General features: G+C 48.3%; 1 protein-coding gene across 4 annotated transcripts in view; it reads right to left on the bottom strand.

Annotated features, from left to right (window-relative positions):
- The window catches only part of KPTN (kaptin, actin binding protein), an 86,751-nt gene extending 74,464 nt beyond the window's left edge, over positions 1–12,287 (bottom strand). Inside the window, exons 1-3 of one of the 4 annotated variants that reach the window (XM_063937879.1) lie at positions 12,036–12,287; positions 1,567–1,649; positions 1,358–1,442 (exon numbers count right to left, since the gene is read on the bottom strand). In XM_063937879.1, the coding sequence (XP_063793949.1) occupies positions 1,358–1,442; positions 1,567–1,649; positions 12,036–12,252 (385 nt within the window). In that variant the 5' untranslated portion in view covers positions 12,253–12,287. Of the gene's footprint in view, positions 1–1,357; positions 1,443–1,566; positions 1,650–10,625; positions 10,672–11,840; positions 11,928–12,035 lie in introns of those variants that run through there. The other 3 variants (XM_063937881.1, XM_063937882.1, XM_063937880.1) reach the window with 3 other exon arrangements.
- Between the last annotated feature and the right edge of the window lie 8,308 nt (positions 12,288–20,595).

Genomic DNA, 20,595 nt, shown 5'->3' on the forward strand with positions numbered 1-20,595 from the left:
CCCTCTGTCCCTCGTTGCAGTGATCCTGTTGCCAGCAGGAATCACTGTAAAATAAAAAACCTAAGCTAAACTCTCTAAGCAGCTCTTTATGAGAGCCACCTAGAATTGCACCCTTCTCGGCCGGGCACAAATATCTAACTGGAGTCTGGAGGAGGGTCATAGGGGGAGGAGCCAGTACACACCACCTGACCTGTAAAAGCTTTACTTTTGTGCCCTGTCTCCTGCGGAGCCGCTATTCCCCATGGTCCTTTCAGGAACCCCAGCATCCACTTAGGACGATAGAGAAACATTTGTGAAAAACTCATGTCGACCTAGAACATGTCGATCTACAGACCCTGTCGACCTAGTTACTGTCGACCAACAGTGGTCAACCTAGACATTGTCGACGTAAGTGTGGTCGACCTAGAGACCGGATACCTGGACACACATACACACTAGGGTTACATTTTTATTTATTTTTTTGTCAGTAGCCCGTTGACCTACCATGAAGTTTTTGGATTTTGGGAGGATATCGGAGTACCTCAGAGAAAACCCACACAAACATATGGGGGACATACAAACCCCACACACATATTGATTGGTATAAAACTCATGACCTTAGTAATGCGAGGCAGCAATGCTAATCACTGTGCAACCATGTTAAAGTATTCCTTTATATGAGAGGAAGTTATCATACTATGGGGGAGCTGTATCAAAGCTCTGAAAGAGTGGAGCGAAATTAACGAATCAGCTCCTAGCTGTCATTTTACAACACAGCGTGTAAAATGACAGGAGCTGACTGGTTGGTACTTTATCTCTCTCCAAGCTTTAATACATCTCCCCTTTACATATAGCACCAGTTCAGAGATAGCCGGAAACAGCTCTGGGTCACATTTCCTGAGAGCAAAAGCTGCATACACAGGTTATATCAAGAGTATGAAAACATTTATACTACTTCTATTTTGCTGAAAAGACTAAGGGGGGTATTCAATGAGTGCCACCTTTTCGCCCGTTTGTAGGTCGAATTTACATTCAACCTATTCAATGCCCGTGCCGTTTTTTCGACTGGTCGAAAAATCCGGCACTGGCGAAAACTACGTGCATCGGCGAATTGGCCGCCGATAAAGGTGTTTTGGCGAATTCACGGGCGAAATCAGCATGGGCGAAAATTCATTAAAAAACGGGTGAAAACGTCCGCAACTGAATACCCTGTGCCGAATTAGTAACAGTCGAAACAACTGCACTTAATTGAATACCCCCCTCAAGCAGCCCAATAAACACCAGTCATTCAGGACAAAATTAATATAGTTATTATTTATGAGAACTTTAGACCAACAGACCGGTCCATTTTGCTAATAAATGTCTGTGTGAAGCTTACGGGCAATGGAATCCAGATTATACTCAGATCCAGGCTCATAGTCGCAGTATATATTTAGGAAAGGACTTGCTTTATCACCGGAATCCTAAAGTAGAAGGAAAAGAAAGAAACACACAGTAAGAGTCATTCATTCTCACTGCAGGCTAACATACAAAGAGGCCATGCATTCTGCAGGCTGACACATACACATGAACTGCATCTGAACGCACCTTAATAAACGTTATTCCAACTACCAGCCCACGCTTGGGAGGCGACTTGCTGAAGGAATCAATAGAGACAATCTCAGCGTCAACTAGAAGGTAAAACAAAACAGAGCTCAGTCTGGTGCCGTTATATTTATAAAGTCATTATCATGGCTTATAAAGCACAGAAAGTTAATGGAGGGTGCATGGTAGGTAAGTGGTGCGGGGGGGGGGGGAATTCAATAATCTGTATTAAGCTATTTATTTCAGCATGCATACACGCTCCAGTGATCCTTGCTATTCAATTAGAAAATTCTTGTTGCGGTAATTGTACGGAGCGCAACCTAAGGGGGTGCATAAAAAAGTGGCGAATTCACCCTGTACCCCACAAAAGTGGCAAATAAGACTACCTGTAGAGAAGGCTATTAGTGGCCATACACAAAGTATTTAACGTTCTTAAAAGGTATCAAATGTCTGATTTGTGAATTGGAAACTGTAATTAATGGCATTCCTGCTTTCTAATTTCTACTTATACTTTCTACATTTCTAACCTCTAACTGTGTATTAGTTCCGGAGTAGTGTTTACCAGAGGCTATTCCATCGCCCTCTTTCCCTCGTGGTTATTTTGCACTACTCTTCCGTCACGCAATGGTTAATTTACCTGTCTGTAATTGTGTGTAATTGCTATTGTAACTAAATGTGCTCTCTCGACTGTTACAAACTGTTTTTGTTTTTTTTATGCACTGTCTGTTATGCATTATATTCAATATAATGTGTTTAAAAAAAAAAGTCTGATTTATATCTTGTTTATTAACAATAGATAAATGATAGCAATAAAAAAAGTTTTTTTCACCTACTCAGGGGCTGAGAACAAAAAGCAGCGCCAACTCCCACTGAGACACCCATTAACATAACGTGGATTTTTTTTAATAGAAAAATGTCGCAGTTGCAGGTTTTTGGCCCTTATTGAGCAACTCGTGGGTAATTGAATCTGCCTGTGATTGTCCATGGAAGAACTGTGGCCAATTAGGAGTGTCAGGATATTGCCCTGAAATACTGGTTTCTACACTTGGGATGGTTCAATAGTAGATTGCAGCTGCTAGAATCAGAATATATATTTTATGTTGTAAAAACTAAAAACATATAGAACACAGGACTGATGTCTGAGACGGATTCCACCTTTGCATCATCACTCCATAAGTAGTGTTCACTCTAGGCTGTTTTAGCAGGGCGCCGCGCCCTGCCCGTTTTTTAGCAGGGAAAACCCGCCCTGCCCCTTTTGCGGCGCCCTGCTAGAACAGCCGCCCGCTTCCTGCCCTCCCGGCGTGTATAGATGCCGTGCGCATGCGCGCGGCATCCATTCACGCATTGGGAGAGAGCTGGGGGAAGCCCAGCACCGACGGAGGTGCTGGGCACGCCCCCAACAGTGACGTCGCCGGCCACATACGCTCTCTATAGTAGCGTCTGTGGGCCGCACCGCCCCCTAAAATGACGTAGTGTGGCCACGCCCCCTAATTTGCGTGGCCGCGCCCCTGTTTTGGACGCGCACGCGCAAATGTGACCCCGGAGTTCGGCGCCCTGCCCCTTTTCACTCCTAGAGTGAACACTACATACGCATACCATCTCCCTACTCCTGGTGTCCCTCACGCCTATCCCTCCAGGTATAATTTAGTTTCTGGCTCACCAGTGCTGCCCTCAGGTGCTGCAACGTAAGGGGGGTACTCACGGAGCGATCGCTGCTTAAAATCTAAGCAATCTGACTAGATTGCTTAGATTTTAAGCATGATCTCTCCGTGTTTACCCCCCCCACAGCGATAGCTATCGCTGTGCTGAGTGGGGGGGAGAGATGTGTGCTGAGCGGTTCGCTCAGCACACATCTCTCCCCAAATTGGGCCATGAAAAGCTGTGACACAATCCATCAGACTGGGTCTTTCCTGCCCACTACTCTCTGTCTGCAGACTGTCTAAAAATGGTTCTATTTACTAAGGTGTATACACGGTGAGATAAATCTGTAAGATTTTGACTATATCGTCAAAATCTTATGAAAAGTTAGTGCATATCTCATGGTGCTAGGCAGCTTGCGATACAGATTCGATCCCGATGCGCGCTCCCGTGTAGTCGTTATCGTAAGGCTAGACTGTGCAGACAAGTCAATCTTGACTATCTAGTACAAAGTATAGTCAAAATTGGCACTTAGTCAAAATCATACATAGACAAAAATAGGATTTTGGTACTTACCAGGTAAATCCTTTTCTTTGAATCCATAGGGGGCACTGGAGTACTCTTGGGATATGGACGGGCTTCCGCAGGAAACAGCACTGAATATTTAAATTAGTAACACTCCACCCCTCCATATCCCTGAGCACTTACTCAGTGTTTTTTACTGAGCCGAACAGGAATTAAGAGAGGTTAATAATGGAGTATTACATATAACATAACTGACAATAACGAAGTTAACACATAACGTTACTGACAACTAACAGTTGACACCCTAACCAGCACTTGTAACTTGAACCAGCCGGTGAAAGTGTGTTACCATAAGATCCTCAGAACTAACCACAAGTAGGTAAAACTGCTCTGGGTGGGCGTCCAGTGCCCCCTATGGATTCAAAGAAAAGGATTTACCTGGTAAGTACCAAAATCCTATTTTCTTTATCATCCACTAGGGGTCACTGGAGTACTCTTGGGACGTACCAAAGCTTCCCCCGTGGGCGGGAGAGCTGTTTGGCACTTGTAAAACTAGGCGGCCAAAGCTAGATGCTGATGCCGCAAAAGTATCAAACTTGTAAAAGCGCACAAACGTGTGCACGGAAGACCATGTAGCCGCCCGGCAAAGCTGCGTCGCAGAAGCCCCACGACCAGCTGCCCATGAAGTTCCCACAGAACGTGTGGAATGAGCGGTTACTGACGTAGGCGGTTGTAACCTAGCATGAAGGTAAGCCTGGCGTATGGTCAGTTTTATCCATCTGGATACAGTTTGTTTAGATGCTGGCCAACCCATCTTGGCAGCATCATAGAGAACAAATAACGTATCCGTCTTACGAACTGAAGACGTTCGGGATACATAAACGCGTAATGCGCGAACCACATCCAGAGTTCCAGAATGTGCTGTCAACACAGGAACTACTATTGGTTGATTGATGTGAAAAGATGACACTACCTTTGGTAAGAAGGCGGGATTCGTCCGAAGTTCCGCTCTGTCATCATGAAACACCAAATACGGTGGCTTGCATGACAAGGCACCCAAATCCGAAACACGCCTTGCGGAAGCTAAGGCTAAGAGAAAAATTGTTTTCCAAGTGAGAAACTTTATATCCACTTGTTGTAAGGGTTCAAAATATGAAGACTGTAAGAACTCCAAAACCAGATTCAAGTCCCATGGCGCTGTAGGTGGTATGAATGGAGGCTGTACCCTGAGTACACCTTGGAGAAAAGTGCGTATAGACGGCAATAGAGCCAATCGTCTTTGAAAGTAAATTGACAAAGCAGATACCTGCACCTTTAGTGTAGATAAACGCAATCCTCCATCTAAGCCTGTTTGTAGAAACAACAAAAGGCGGCATAACTTGAAAGCTGATGTCGGAAATTTCCGAGCTTCACACCAACCTATATAGGCACGCCATATTCTGTAATAATGAGCTGCCGTAACCGGCTTTCTAGCTCGTAACATGGTTGGTATAACTGAATCTGGAATGCCCTCTCTTCTTAAGAGGGCGGTCTCAACAGCCACCCCGTCAAACGCAGCCGCGCTAAATCGGGGTAAAGAAACGGACCCTGTTGTAACAGGTCTGGACGTATCGGGAGCGGCCACGGATCGTCTGCGAGTAATCCTCGAAGATCCGAGAACCAAGCTCTCCGAGGCCAATGAGGCGCCACTAGTATGACTGTGAGCGACTCTCTTTTGATCCGTTTTAGCACCAGAGGGAGCAGCGGAAACGGTGGAAACAGATACACAAGACTGTACGGCCACGCGACAGTGAGAGCATCCACCGCGACTGCCTTTGGATCTCTTGTTCTGGACACATACTGGGGCGTTTGATGATTGTGTCGAGATGCCATCAGGTCCACCTGAGGATAACCCCATCGCTGAACCAACATGTGAAACACTTCTGGATTTAATGACCATTCGCCTGGGTGAAAATCCCGACGACTGAGATAATCCGCTTCCCAGTTGTCCACTCCCGGAATGAACACGGCCGACAATATCACCTGGTGGCATTCCGCCCAATTGAGGATTCGAGCTACTTCCCGCATTGCCATGCGGCTTCTCGTTCCTCCTTGTTTGTTGATGTATGCGACCGCCGTCGCATTGTCTGACTGCACTTGGACAGGCTGAGAGCGAATCATGTGCACTGCTTGTCGTAGCGCATTGTAAATTGCGCGGAGTTCTAGAACATTTATAGACAGCAATTTCTCGTGATCCGCCCAGAGACCCTGGAGCTGACAATTTTGAATTACCGCTCCCCAACCTCTGAGACTGGCGTCCGTAGTTAGAATTATCCAATTGCAAACTCCGAACCGTCTTCCTGCGGTTAAATTGTGTTCCTTGAGCCACCATAGCAGAGAAACTCTTGCTATTGGTGACAACCTCACTCTGTGGTGAATCTGCAGATGCGAGCCCGACCACTGGGCAAGCACGTTCAGCTGAAATGGACGAGAGTGAAATCTTCCGAACTGAAGCGCCTCGAAAGCTGCCACCATTGTGCCTAACAGGCGAATGCACAAGTGTACCGACACTGTGCGTGGTTTGAGTACTAATTGTACTAGATGGCGTAGCATTTGTACTTTTTGTTGTGGTAGGTAAATCCTTTGATTGACCGTATCGAGAATCATATGTGATCTCGATCAGATGTGATTTCTTGAAATTTACAATCCAACCGTGGTGAACCAGTACATTGTAAGTTAGCAGCGCATGTTGGGTAAGTATCTGTGGAGACGGAGCTTTGATGAGCAGATCGTCTAAATACGGAACTATTGTCACTCCCAGGGATCTGAGGTGAGCTATCATCACAGACATTACTTTGGTGAATACCCGAGGCGCTGATGACAGGCCAAACGGCAGAGCCTGAAACTGGTAATGGTTCTGGCGTATTGCAAATCGTAAGAATTTCTGATGAGGCTGCCAAATTGGAATGTGTAAGTACGCATCCTTGAGGTCTAGCGCAATCATAAATTCCTTGGTCTCTAACCCCGCAATCACCGACCGTAGAGACTCCATTTTGAATCTGTAGTAAGTTACGTACTGATTGAGGCCCTTTAAGTTCAATATTGGTCTGACTGAGCCATCCGGCTTCGGGACCACAAATAGACTTGAATAATAACCCTGACCCTGTTGGTGTACAGGGACCGGAATCAACACTGCCGAATCCAGTAAGGACTGAATGGCAATTTGCAAAACTGTCCTCTTGTCGTCCGACAGAGGCAAGCCTGTCTTGAAAAACCGCAGAGGCGGCAGACAGTCGAACTCTATTTTGTAACCTTTTAACACTAAATTGCGAATCCAGCCCTCCGCGGATGTGTGGAACCACGCCCCATGGAACGTCTGAAGGCGTGCTCCCACAGTTGGAGAACCGAGATGGGCTGGTAGGCCGTCATGCCACTGGCTTGTCGGTAACCTTAGCGTCTTGGCGAGTTGTGTTGGTTTGATGGAAACCACGTCCTCGACCACGTCTAGCAGGCGTGGCTGATCCTCTGCCACGTCCTCGAAAGGGCTGAGATCTAAAGGATTTGAACGAAGGTCCAGCGTACCTTCTTCTTGGCGCAGGTGGAGGCACTGGTAAGAACACAGACTTACCTCCCGTAGCCTCCTTAATCCATGCGTCCAATTCTGGACCAAACAACTTCTTGCCATCGTAAGGCAACGCCTCTATACTTCGTTTGACCTCTGCCTCCGCTTGATAAGTACGCAGGTAGAGTGCTCTTCGTGCCGTAACTAGCGAAGATGAAATACGAGAAGTGAGCTGACAGACGTCAGTAGACGCTGTACAGAGATACTCTACAGCCTCAATCATTTGATTTACCTGAATTATCAGGTTTTCGTCATGTAAAGCAGATTTGAGTTCTGTAAGCCATATTATGAGCGCCTTAGTGACCCAAATGCCAACCAATCCAGGTCTTAGCATCACACCTGCTGCTACATACATGGATTTTAGCATAGTTTCTATCTTACGATCTGAAGGATCTTTAAGCGTAGTAGCTGATGGCACTGGTATGGTTAATTTCTTGGTAAGCTTTGACACTGAAGAATCAACTATTGGTGGATTCTCCCATGTACACGTTACCGAGTCTGGAAACGGATAACTAGACTTAAATCTGCGAGGTATAGAAAACCGTTTATCTGGATTCTGTCTTGTTTCTACTAACATCTGATTTAGAGAATCCGACACAGGAAAACTTACTGGCGTCTTCCGTCGTTTAGTAAATACGACCTGATCATTGGTGAGAGGCTGCTCAGCTTCAGGAAACCTTAGCGACTGCCGTACCGCTCTGATGAGATCATCAATGCCGGAACTGTTAACATCCTCGCCATCTGACTCCACTTCGCCCTCCTCCCCCTCATCGTGTTCCGTGAGGTCTGGGATGGAATCGTCAGAATGCAACATAGCAGACACTGGAAAATCATAAGACATATGAAAATTATCCCGTTTGCCCAAAATGGATTTGGACCGTACGCAAGGCCGAGACGCCTCCGGTAGTTCTGGCGGTCTCACCCTAGACTCAGATCTTAACGTTTCTCGCTCCAGACGAGCAGCGGTCATTTCTGTCTGAAATTTCTCCAGTACATTTACTAACATACCCCACGGAGGGTCCGGTGAGGAAATTGGTTGCAAAACCGGAGCAGAAATGGTATTCTGTACGGAATCCACAAAACATACGTTACATGTGGTAGATGCATCCGGTAACACACTGCCACATACTTTGCAAATATGCTTTTTAGTTTTTGCTGGTGCCTTACTCATGGCGACAGACAATACAATACACAAAAAACAGACACCTGCACGACTCAGTAAAATAGCAATAAGGTGGCTCTGTATATATATCTGGCCCAGTGCAATACACGTGGCCAGTACTAAGAAATTTGATCCCAAATTCCCACTAACACCCCTGCGCCTTCCGGTGGTGTAGAGATGTAAGGCAGGAACGTTCTGGAATCACAGCAGGAAAACACAGGAAGCATGTTAAAAATGTCTGCCCTGCTAACTTATACATATAATCACCGTGCTGGTACAACTTTCACTGATTATACTGTAACAATCTCCTCTGCTGCTGCAGTATTTCTCTGCGACATTATTATTGTCCCCCCTGTAATGGCTGCCTGCTCTTTTAGCTTATTACAGCGGCAGCGCAGCGTGTGGGCCCCCAGCGGGTATCGTAGAGCGCTATGTGCCTCGTGTGTCCCAGCGGTGGCCTCGTGTATAATAGCGGCGTCAGCTAATCAAGGTAGCGCTGCGGCGGGCGGCGGCCTGTAAGAATCGATCAGCGGTGCCTGCACGGAGGTCTGTGGCCGAACGTGCGGGCGCCTGAGCGGGGAGAGCCGCGGCGCCCGCACGGAGGTCTGTGGCCGACCGTGCGGGCGCCTGAACGGGGAGAGCCGCGGTGCCTGCACGGAGGTCTGTGGCCGACCGTGCGGGCGCCTGAGCGGGGAGAACCGCGGTCGAACGTGCGGGCGCCTGAGCGGGGAGAGCCGCGGTACCTGCCGGAGGCTGAGAGGGGAGAGCCGCGTAACAATCCCTCTGCCGTCACCAAGCACTATGTCCCCACACGTCGGGGCGGCAGCGGGAGCTGACCGCCCCGTTTCACATACCTTACTCCCGCAGACGTGCGGAGGCTCCGACGGGGCTTTTCAGTAAGCGCCGGCTAGCCAGTGCAGGAGGATGTGAGGGCTGTGAGGGAGCTCTTTCAGAGAGGCCCGACACGCCCGTGCTGCTATCAGCAGCTGCACGATCCCTGACCCTGCCTTTTGGAAGGGGGAAAGGGATGTGTACAAATAGTAGAAAAAATAAAAATAAAAATAAAAGTTTCTTCAACAAAACCGTGACTTCAGGTATTAAGCTGCTACCACGTTCAGCACAGAAAAAACACTGAGTAAGTGCTCAGGGATATGGAGGGGTGGAGTGTTACTAATTTAAATATTCAGTGCTGTTTCCTGCGGAAGCCCGTCCATATCCCAAGAGTACTCCAGTGACCCCTAGTGGATGATAAAGAAATCTCAAGCACAGATAGTCAAAATCTGTACAATCTGTGCTATCTGGGCTCTGGGGGAGTTCAAGGGAAATCACATAGTCAAAATCAGGTATAGCAAGGATCTTACCGTGTGTACACATAGCCCGAATCTCACCGTGTGTATGCCTTAAGTCTTGGCATTCTGACTAGATTGCTTAGAATTTAAGCACAGATCTCTCGTGTGTATTCCCATAGGCTGCACATCGCTATCGCCGGTGCTAAATTTGGCATGCATGCAGACTCAATCTAGCAGGTCGCTCACTTCAGCACTGTGTGAAATGAGCAGCCACCCCGTCCCCCTTCTCAGCAGAGATCGCGCTGTGCTGAGCGGGGGGAGAGATGCGTGCTGAGTGGTCTGTAATAGATCGCTCAGTACACGTCTTTAGCGTGTACCCCCATTAGTAAATAGACCCAGAAATGAGAGCGAAAAATGAAAAGCTAGTCCATAAAACTTAATTCCACCCGCAACTGCAAGCATACCCCAAACCTCAACCTAGGACTGATCACAAACACTAAATCAGACCATGATCCTAACAAGGTTTTTAAATATATTCTTAGAAGCAGATGGGCAGGGAAGAGACATTTTGCTGGGCCTTCCAGTCGTGGCGGACACAGCAGCTGCAGTACAAATGGTGGGAATGAACAGCACTGTTGGAACTCCATTATAGGTCCTATATTCTCCTCAAAGGGTCACGCAATTGACAAGAGACTATCTGCTGCCCCTAATCCCACCTGACTCCCCAGATCATAGCTCCTGATTGCCCAGGTTATACCCTCTCCCCCAGTTTTTCACACCATGGATATCCTCAGATCAGTTTTAGCGGCGCTAAGTCTCTCTTCAAAAACAGGTAGTTTTTACCCACCTGTACCACTGACTAACCCATTCCTTTCCATCAAACCTACCCATCTAGGCCTCATACCTTTTCTGCTATAAGGCCGCGCCCTCTTCTCCCCTGTCCATTAAGCCATACACTTTCTTCACACCTGTCTATTAATTCCATGACATGTCCCGACTTCACTCAGCCTACCTTCTAGGGGTATGGGTCATTAGGTTGACCACTATTGGTCGACATGCAGTAGGTCAACACGGTCAATAGGTCGACATGTACTAGGCCGACGTGGAAAAAGGTCGACATGAGTTTTTTTAACTGTTTTTGGTGTCGTTTTCTTTGTAAAGTGACAGGGAACCCCAATTAGTGAACCGCTTCGCTCGCCATGCTTCGGGTAAGGTTTAACATTCCCAATTGTAGTCCACGTGGATCGTAAAGTATGAAAAAGTTGAAAAAAAAAAAAAAAAAACAAATGTGAAAAACTCATGCCGACCTTTTTCCATGTCGACCTATTGACCATGTCGACCTAATGACTGTAGACCTAAGTGCGGTTGACCTAATGACCGTATCCCCTTCTAGGACCACATCCATTCCTCACACCTGTTCCCTCCTCAGGCCTATCCTCCTCCTCATACCTGTCCCCTCTTAAGGCCAGGCTCTCTCTTCACACCTGTACAATAAGGCCCCACCCCTACTCATACCTGTACCATAAGGCCACACCCCCTTCCTGATAGCTTTCCATTCCACGGCATGTGGTCTGCACACAAGATTACCTCCATGGCCACACCCATGCTTCACACATGTTCCCTTCTAAGACCACGCCCCCTTTTCACACATAAGCAATGCAACCACTTCACACTGGTGCATTCTATGGTCCAGTGACAGGGAACCTTTAGCACTCCAGCTGTTATTGAACTACACATACCAGCATGCCCTGCTACAGGTTTGCTCCTTGGCTATGCTAAAACTGTTGCAGGGCATGCTGGGATGTGTAGTTTAGCACATACTTGCCTACCTGACCCTCTCCATGAGGGAGAAAAGGCTCTGTTCCTGGACTTTCCTGGTAATGTATGATTGACATCACCTGTGGTGAGCTAGTTAATTGATAAGAAGGGTGTTTCACCACAGGTGATGGTAATCATACATCACCAGGAAAGTCCAGGAACAGATAATTTTCTCCCTCATGGAGAGGGTCAGGTAGGCAAGTATGGTTTAGCAACAGCTGGAGTGCCAAAAGTTCCTGCTTACCATCATGGCAGCTCCCACCACTCACAGCCATTCCCTCCTATGGCTACAGCCCCTCCAACCTGTCCATGCCATCTCTGCACACCAGCCACGCACCATTTCCATCCCTGCATTAAGCAACGCCCCCTTCCAACACCTGTTTCCTCCTCTGGCTACGCCCACTCATTTTCATATTATAGCCACGCCCACCCCTCGCACCTGGGATATAGGTGAACTGGAGCTCCCGGGCGCCGGCGCGCAGCTTGTCCCGCAGGTCCTGGTACTTGAAGCTGGTCACTTTACCCTTCAGGGTGGCGGCCAGGAGCTCGTGTCCGGCGGCCCCGGGACAGGGTAAGACGGACAGGCCGTACACATTGCTCTGTGACGGGAAGCGGCTGAACGTATCTTCAGTGAAGGGGCAGCAGGCGCCAGACATTGCCGGAAGTGACGTAGCTGACAGCCAGTTGCCAGCTGGTAAGATGGCCGACCCTGAGATGCCTGCCCCTAGTCAACATGGTCGTCCTCTTAGTACATTGCCAGGGTTCTAGATTCTCTTCGTGCAGAGGACCGTAGGTGTCTGAGTGCTGCTACTTCTTGTAACTAGAATAAAGAGGATTTTTCTAAAGATTGCCTTACCAGCCAGTTACACATGGGTGTTAAGGGCTGTATCTCTTTGGGCATGCAAGAATACTATTGTGTTTGGGGTGTGATAATAAAAATGTGGTTTCAAACATGCTGCTATTTACACTTTTACACCTCCCGCCCTATCAGGCAGATCATGTAGAGATGTTTATAGATAAGTCCTTGTATCCACTCCAAAAATATTTAAATGCTATAAACCACTTATATTGCTTGTGCTTTGGGGTAGTGTTTATAGATGTATATACTGTAGTAGTAAGATTTTTTTTCTCTTGTTCATGAATTATCTGCAAGTCTCAGAAAGTGACTGTGTACCCGCAGTTGTCATTTTCACATCAGCTCAAAGGGGAACTTCACAAATCATTCAATAACCCCCTTGCTCCAAACAGTGGAGATTTAATTTACATAGTTGAAAGGTTCTCAAATGCGGTCCTCAACACACCCCAACAGTCCATGTTTTAGGTATATCCATAGCTCAGCACAGATGGTTAAATCAAATTAACTTGAGATGCTTCTACCCCTTTTCCACTGTAGCACGGGTTGACACGGCTGCGACCTGTGCTACAGCCCCCTTACCCATTGCACTCACCAACCCGACATATTGCCGCGTTGGTGACGTTGCAGGGGCGGCGCTGGGAGATCACATGATCTCCCAGCGCCGCCCTCCCATACACTGTGAACGGGAGCTGTCGCCTCGACACGGCTCCCGTTCACACTACACAGCTTACCGGGTGGAACACGTGTTCAACCTGGCAAGCTACCCTGGTAGGATTCCCGGATCACTTGATCCGGGAATTTGCAGGGGAACCCTTTTCCACTAGGGAAAAACACAGGTAAATGCACGCATCCGTGTTTTAAAAGCTAGTGGAAAAGGGGTATAAGTCACCTGTGGCCAAGCATGGATATGCTTAAAACCTGGACCGTTGAGGTGCCTTTAGGACCGCATTTGAGCATACCTCCTAACATGACCCTCTCCAGGAGGGACACAATGCTCTGCTTCTGGACTTTTCTCTTAATTTAAGATTGCCGGCACCTGTATTTAACAGGGTAATGGATAAGAAAAGTGTTTCAGCACAGGTGATGGCAATCATACATTAAGAGGAAAGTCATGAAGCAGAGCATTCTGTCCCTCCTGGAGAGGGTCATGTTGGGAGGTATGATTTGAGAGCCTCTGACATGGGGCCTAATTCAGACCTGATCGCAACAGCAACATTTTTCTCTAATGGGCAAAACCAAGGGGGTAACTCAGATCTTATTGCAGCAGCAAATTTGTTAGCTAATGGGCAAAACCATGGCACTGCAGGGGGGGGGGGGGGGGGGGGTGTCAATATAACATGTACAGAGAGAGTTAGATTTGCGTGGGTTAGATTGTTTCTGTGCAGGGTAAATACTGGCTGCTTTATTTTTACACAGCAATTTAGATTTCAGTTTGAACACACCCCACCCAAATCTAACTCTCTCTGCACATGTTATATCTGCCCCCCCTGCAGTGCACATGGGGCTCATTCCGACCCGATCACACGCTACGCTTCTTCGCAGCCGTGTGATCGGGTCAGAACTGTGCATGAGCGGCGGCCACATTGCGCAGGCGCGTTGTTGCTTGCTGAGCAGCAACGCCACTAACGAAGAAAGCGGTCGCAGCGGCGACCGCAAGAAGATTGACTGGAGGAAGGCGGAACCGGGCGTGAACTCACCGTTTTCTGGGCGTGGAAATCCAAACGCAGGCGTGTCGAGGCATTTGGAGGGTGAATGTCTGACGTCAATTCCGGGACCTGCAATGCTGGATTGATAGCACAGGGTAAGTAACTCTTACCCTGGTCTTGTTCTACACAAAACCTTTTTTGCATAGCAGAGCTGCAAAAGCGATCGCAGCCTTGCTATGCAAAAATACAGTCTCCCCATAGGTGGCGTCTAGTTGGTCGCATGGGCTGCAAAAAGTTACCGCGTGCGATCAACTCGGAATGACCCCCATGTGTTTGCCCAACTGCTAACAAATTTGCTGCTGCGATCAGATCGGAATTAGGCCCCATGTGCACTGCAGGGGAGGCAGATATAACGTGATTTAGATTTGGGTGGGGTGTGTTTAAACTGAAATCTAAATTGCCGTGTAAAAATAAAGCAGCAAGTATTTACCTTGCACAGAAACAATACAACACACCCAAATCTAACTCTCTGCACATGTTATATCTGCCCCCCTGCATGGCACATGGTTTTGCCCATTAGAGAAAGCTTTTGCAATCATGTCTGAATTAGGCCCATAGCTCCTTGCAGGGTATGCATACCTCCCAACTGTCCCGATTTCAGCGGGACAGTCCCGCTATTCAGACACTGTCCCGCTGTCCCTCCTGCGGGTCACAGTGTCCCGCGGGCGGGCAGTTGGGGAGGCTTTGATCACCCGCTGCTCTGCTCTGCAAAGCAGCGAGTGATCTCTAAATAGATGCTGTGCGCACGCGCACAGCATCTATTCAGTGCAGGGAGTGAGCCGGGGGTTGCCCAGCTGCTCAGGGAGCGCTGGGCACGCCCCAAAATGACTAAAACGGACCCACGGCGTGTGGCCACGCCCGCTCGATTGTAGCCACGCCCCTCCCATACGAGGCCACGCCCCCTTTTCGGGACGCGCGCGGCTTAGCCGCGCGTAGTGTCCCGATTTAGGAACATTCAAAGTTGGGAGGTATGGGGTATGTAGTAGTAAAGTTGACATGCAAAATGGACAGAATGGTAACATTCACATTGTAGGCATAGATATAAGGGTTGGTGATATTGATCATGGAATTAGAGAGAGGGGAAAGCTGAAGGAAACCTGGAAGGGTAAAACAATGAGGCAATCTGGGCCATGTTGTTTAATAAAAAAAATAATGCTGGGACATGCAGGAATAGATGGATGATAGATAGAAACACAAGAGCATATGTGGGCAGAGAAGTCAGGGGCAAAGAGATACATTTGAGTGTCAGGAGGATAAAAGTTGATTTCCACTGGTGAAGAGAAAGGGAACAAGAACAGGCCCTTGAGGAGCTACAACAGGTAAAGGGAGAAAGGGTAAGGCAAAGACAGAGGGGTACATTTACTAAGATGGGAGTTCTATTTAAGATGGGATGTTGCCCATAGCAAGCAATCAGATTCTACTTCTTATTTAACTAGCACCCTCTAGAATATAATACCTGAATTAGGACTACCTGGTGTGCACTGGCTCCTCCCTCTATGCCCCTCCTCCAGACCTCAGTTAGGGAAACTGTGCCCGGAAGAGCTGACACAATAAGGAAAGGATTTGGAATCCCGGGTAAGACTCATACCAGCCACACCGTACAACTCGTGATACTATATCCAGTTAACAGTATGAACAACAACTGAGCCTCACGAACAGATGGCTCATAACAATAACCCTTTAGTTAGGCAATAACTATATACAAGTATTGCAGAAAGTCCGCACTTGGGACGGGCGCCCAGCATCCACTACGGACTACGAGAAATAGAATTACCGGTGAGTAAATTCTTATTTTCTCTGACGTCCTAGTGGATACTGGGAACTCCGTAAGGACCATGGGGATTATACCAAAGCTCCCAAACGGGCGGGAGAGTACGGATGACTCTGCAGCACCGAATGAGCAAACTCAAGGTCCTCCTCAGCCAGGGTATCAAACTTGTAGAATTTTGCAAATGTGTTTGAACCCGACCAAGTAGCAGCTCGGCAAAGTTGTAAAGCCGAGACCCCTCGGGCAGCCGCCCAAGAAGAGCCCACTTTCCTCGTGGAATGGGCTTTTACAGATTTAGGATGCGGCAGTCCAGCCTCAGAATGTGCAAGTTGAATCGTGCTACAGATCCAGCGAGCAATAGTCTGCTTAGAAGCAGGAGCACCCAGCTTGTTGGGTGCATACAGGATAAATAGCGAGTCAGTTTTCCTGACTCCAGCCGTCCTGGAAACATATATTTTCAGGGCCCAGACTACGTCCAGTAACTTGGAATCCTCCAAGTCCCGAGTAGCCGCAGGCACCACAATAGGTTGGTTCACATGAAAAGCTGAAACCACCTTAGGAAGGAATTGGGAACGAGTCCTCAATTCCGCCCTATCCATATGAAAAATCAGATAAGGGCTTTTACATGACAAAGCCGCCAATTCTGATACATGCCTGGCCGACGCCAAGGCCAACAGCATGACCACTTTCCACGTGAGGTATTTTAGCTCCACGGTTTTAAGTGGCTCAAATCAATGCGACTTTAGGAAATCCAACACCACGTTGAGATCCCACGGTGCCACTGGAGGCACAAAAGGGGGCTGAATATGCAGCACTCCTTTAACAAAAGTCTGAACTTCAGGCAGTGAAGCCAGTTCTTTTTGGAAGAAAATCGACAGAGCCGAGATCTGGACCTTAATGGAACCCAATTTTAGGCCCATAGTCACTCCTGACTGTAGGAAGTGCAGAAATCGACCGAGCTGAAATTCCTCCGTTGGGGCCTTCCTGGCCTCACACCAAGCAACATATTTTCGCCATATGCGGTGATAATGTCTTACGGTCATATCTTTCCTAGCTTTAATCAGCGTAGGAATGACTTCCTCCGGAATGCCCTTTTCTTTTAGGATCCGGTGTTCAACCGCCATGCCGTCAAACGCAGCCGCGGTAAGTCTTGGAACAGACAGGGCCCCTGCTGCAGCAGGTCCTGTCTGAGCGGCAGAGGCCATGGGTCCACTGAGATCATTTCTTGAAGTTCTGGGTACCAAGCTCTTCTTGGCCAATCCGGAACCACAAGTATAGTTCTTACTCCTCTCCTTCTTATTATTCTCAGTACCTCAGGTATGAGAGGCAGAGGAGGGAACACATAAACCGACTGGTACACCCACGGTGTCACTAGAGCGTCCACAGCTATCGCCTGAGGGTCCCTTGACCTGGCGCAATATATTTTTAGCTTTTTGTTGAGGCCGGACGCCATCATGTCCACCTGTGGCCTTTCCCAACGGTGTACAATCATTTGGAAGACTTCTGGATGACGTCCCCACTCTCCCGGGTGGAGGTCGTGCCTGCTGAGGAAGTCTGCTTCCCAGTTGTCCACTCCCGGAATGAACACTGCTGACAGTGCTAACACATGATTTTCCGCCCATCGGAGAATCCTTGTGGTTTCTGCCATCGCCATCCTGCTTCTTGTGCCGCCCTGACGTTTTACATGGGCGACCGCCGTGATGTTGTCTGACTGGATCAGCACCGGCTGGTGTTGAAGCAGGGGTCTTGCCTGACTTAGGGCATTGTAAATGGCCCTTAGTTCCAGAATATTTATGTGTAGGGAAGTCTCTACACATATATATAGTATTTGCGCCTAAATTTAGTGCCCCCCCTCTCTTTTTTACCCTATTGAGCCTGGAAACTGCAGGGGAGAGCCTGGGGAGTGTCCTTCCAGCAGAGCTGTGAGAGGAAATGGCGCCAGTGTGCTGAGGGAGATAGCCCCGCCCCCTTCGCGGCGGACTTCTCCCGCTTTTTTAATGGATATATGGCAGGGGATTTTACACATATATAGTCTTAATGACTATAATAAGATTTTACTCACCGGTAAATCTATTTCTCGTAGTCCGTAGTGGATGCTGGGAACTCCGTAAGGACCAAGGGGAATAGCGGGCTCCGAAGGAGGCTGGGCACTCTAGAAAGATTTATGACTACCTGGTGTGCACTGGCTCCTCCCACTATGACCCTCCTCCAAGCCTCAGTTAGGACACTGTGCCCGGACGAGCTGACATAGTAAGGAAGGATTTTGAATCCCGGGTAAGACTCATACCAGCCACACCAATCACACCGTACAACTCGTGATACTATATCCAGTTTGACAGTATGAAAATAAATGAGTCTCTCAACAGATGGCTCAACAATAACCCTTTAGTTAGCAATAACTATTTACAAGTATTGCAGACAATCCGCACTTGGGATGGGCGCCCAGCATCCACTACGGACTACGAGAAATAGATTTACCGGTGAGTAAAATCTTATTTTCTCTGACGTCCTAGTGGATGCTGGGAACTCCGTAAGGACCATGGGGATTATACCAAAGCTCCCAAACGGGCGGGAGAGTGCGGATGACTCTGCAGCACCGAATGAGAGAACTCAAGGTCCTCCTCAGCCAGGGTATCAAATTTGTAGAATTTTGCAAACGTGTTTGCCCCTGACCAAGTAACAGCTCGGCAAAGTTGTAAAGCCGAGACCCCTCGGGCAGCCGCCCAAGATGAGCCCACCTTCCCTGTGGAATGGGCTTTCACTGATTTAGGATGCGGCAGTCCAGCCGCAGAATGCGCCTGCTGAATCGTGTCACAGATCCAGCGAGCGATAGTCTGCTTAGAAGCAGGAGCACCCAGCCTGTTGGGTGCATACAGGATAAATAGCGAGTCAATTTTCCTGACTCTAACCGTCCTGGAAACATAATTTTTCAAGGCCCTGACTACGTCCAGTAACTTGGAATCCTCCAAGTCCCTAGCAGCCGCAGGCACCACAATAGGTTGGTTCAAGTGAAAAACTGATACCACCGTAAGGAGAAACTGGGGACGAGTCCTCAATTCTGCCCTATCCATATGGAAAATCAGATAAGGACTTTTATATGACAAAGCCGCCAATTCTGATACACGCCTGGCCGAAACCAAGGCCAATAACATGACCACTTTCAACGTGAGATATTTTAGATCCACGGTTTTTAGTGGTTCAAACCAATGTGATTTTAAGAAACTCAACACCACGTTGAGATCCCAAGGTGCCACTGGAAGCACAACTGGGGGCTGAATATGCAGCACTCCTTTTACAATGTCTGAACTTCAGGTACTGAAGCTAATTTTTTCTGGAAGAAAATCGACAGAGCCGAGATCTGTATCTTAATGGAGCCTAATTTTAGGCCCATAGACACTCCTGCTTGTAGGAAATGCAGAAATCGACCTAGTTGAAATTCCTCTGTTGGGGCCTTTTTTGGCCTCACACCAAGCAACATATTTCCGCCATATGCGGTGATAATGTTTTGCAGTAACATCTTTCCTGGCTTGAATCAGCGTAGGAATGACTTCCTCCGGAATGCCCTTTTCCTTTAGGATCCGGCGTTCAACCGCCATGCCATCAAAACGTAGCCGCGGTAAGTCTTGGAACAGACAGGGCCTCTGCTGCAGCAGGTCCTGTCTGAGCGGCAGAGGCCATGGGTCCTCTGATATATAGTTTCTTGAAGTTCTGGGTACCAGGCTCTTCTTGGCCAATCCGGAACCACGAGTATCGTTCTTACTCCTCGCCTTCTTATTATTCTCAGTACCTTTGGTATGAGAGGCAGAGGGGGGAACACATAAACCGACTGGTACACCCACGGTGGTACCAGAGCGTCCACAGCTATCGCCTGAAGGTCCCTTGACCTGGCGCAATATCTTTTATAGCTTTTTGTTGAGGCGGGACGCCTTCATGTCCACCTGTGGCCTTTCCCAATGGTGTACAATCCTTTGGAAGACTTCTGGATGAAGTCCCCACACTCTCGGGTGGAAGTCGTGTCTGCTGAGAAGATCTGCTTCCCAGTTGTCCACTCCGGGAATGAACACTGCTGACAGTGCTAACACATGATTTTCCGCCCATCGGAGAATCCTTGTGGCTTCTGCCATCGCCATCCTGCTTCTTGTGCCGCCCTGTTGGTTTACATGGGCGACTGCCGTGATATTTCCTAATTGGATCAGGACCGGCTGGTTTTGAAGCAGAGGCCTTGCCTGACTCAGGGCATTATAAATGGCCCTCTGTTCCAGAATATTTATGTAGGGAAGTCACCTGACTTGACCAAAGTCCCTGGAAGGTTCTTCCCTGTGTGACTGCCCCCCAGCCTCAAAGGCTGGCATCCATGGTCACTAGGACCTAGTCCTGTATGTCGAACCTGCGGCCCTCTTGAAGATGGGCACTCTGCAGCCACTACAGTAGAGATACCCTGGTCCTTGGAGACAGGGTTATCAGCCTAATGCATCTGAAGATGCGACCCGGACCACTTGTCTAACAGGTCCCCCTGAAAAGTTCTTGCATGGAACCTGCCGAATGGGATTGCTTCGTAGGAAGCTATCATTTTTCCCAGGACTCGCGTGCAATGATGCACCGATAACTGTTTTGGCTTCAGGAGGTCTCTGACTAGAGATGACAGCTCCTTGGCTTTCTCCTCCTGGAG

Source organism: Pseudophryne corroboree, chromosome 8 (genome assembly GCF_028390025.1).
Source record: "Pseudophryne corroboree isolate aPseCor3 chromosome 8, aPseCor3.hap2, whole genome shotgun sequence".
NCBI lineage: Eukaryota > Metazoa > Chordata > Amphibia > Anura > Myobatrachidae > Pseudophryne > Pseudophryne corroboree.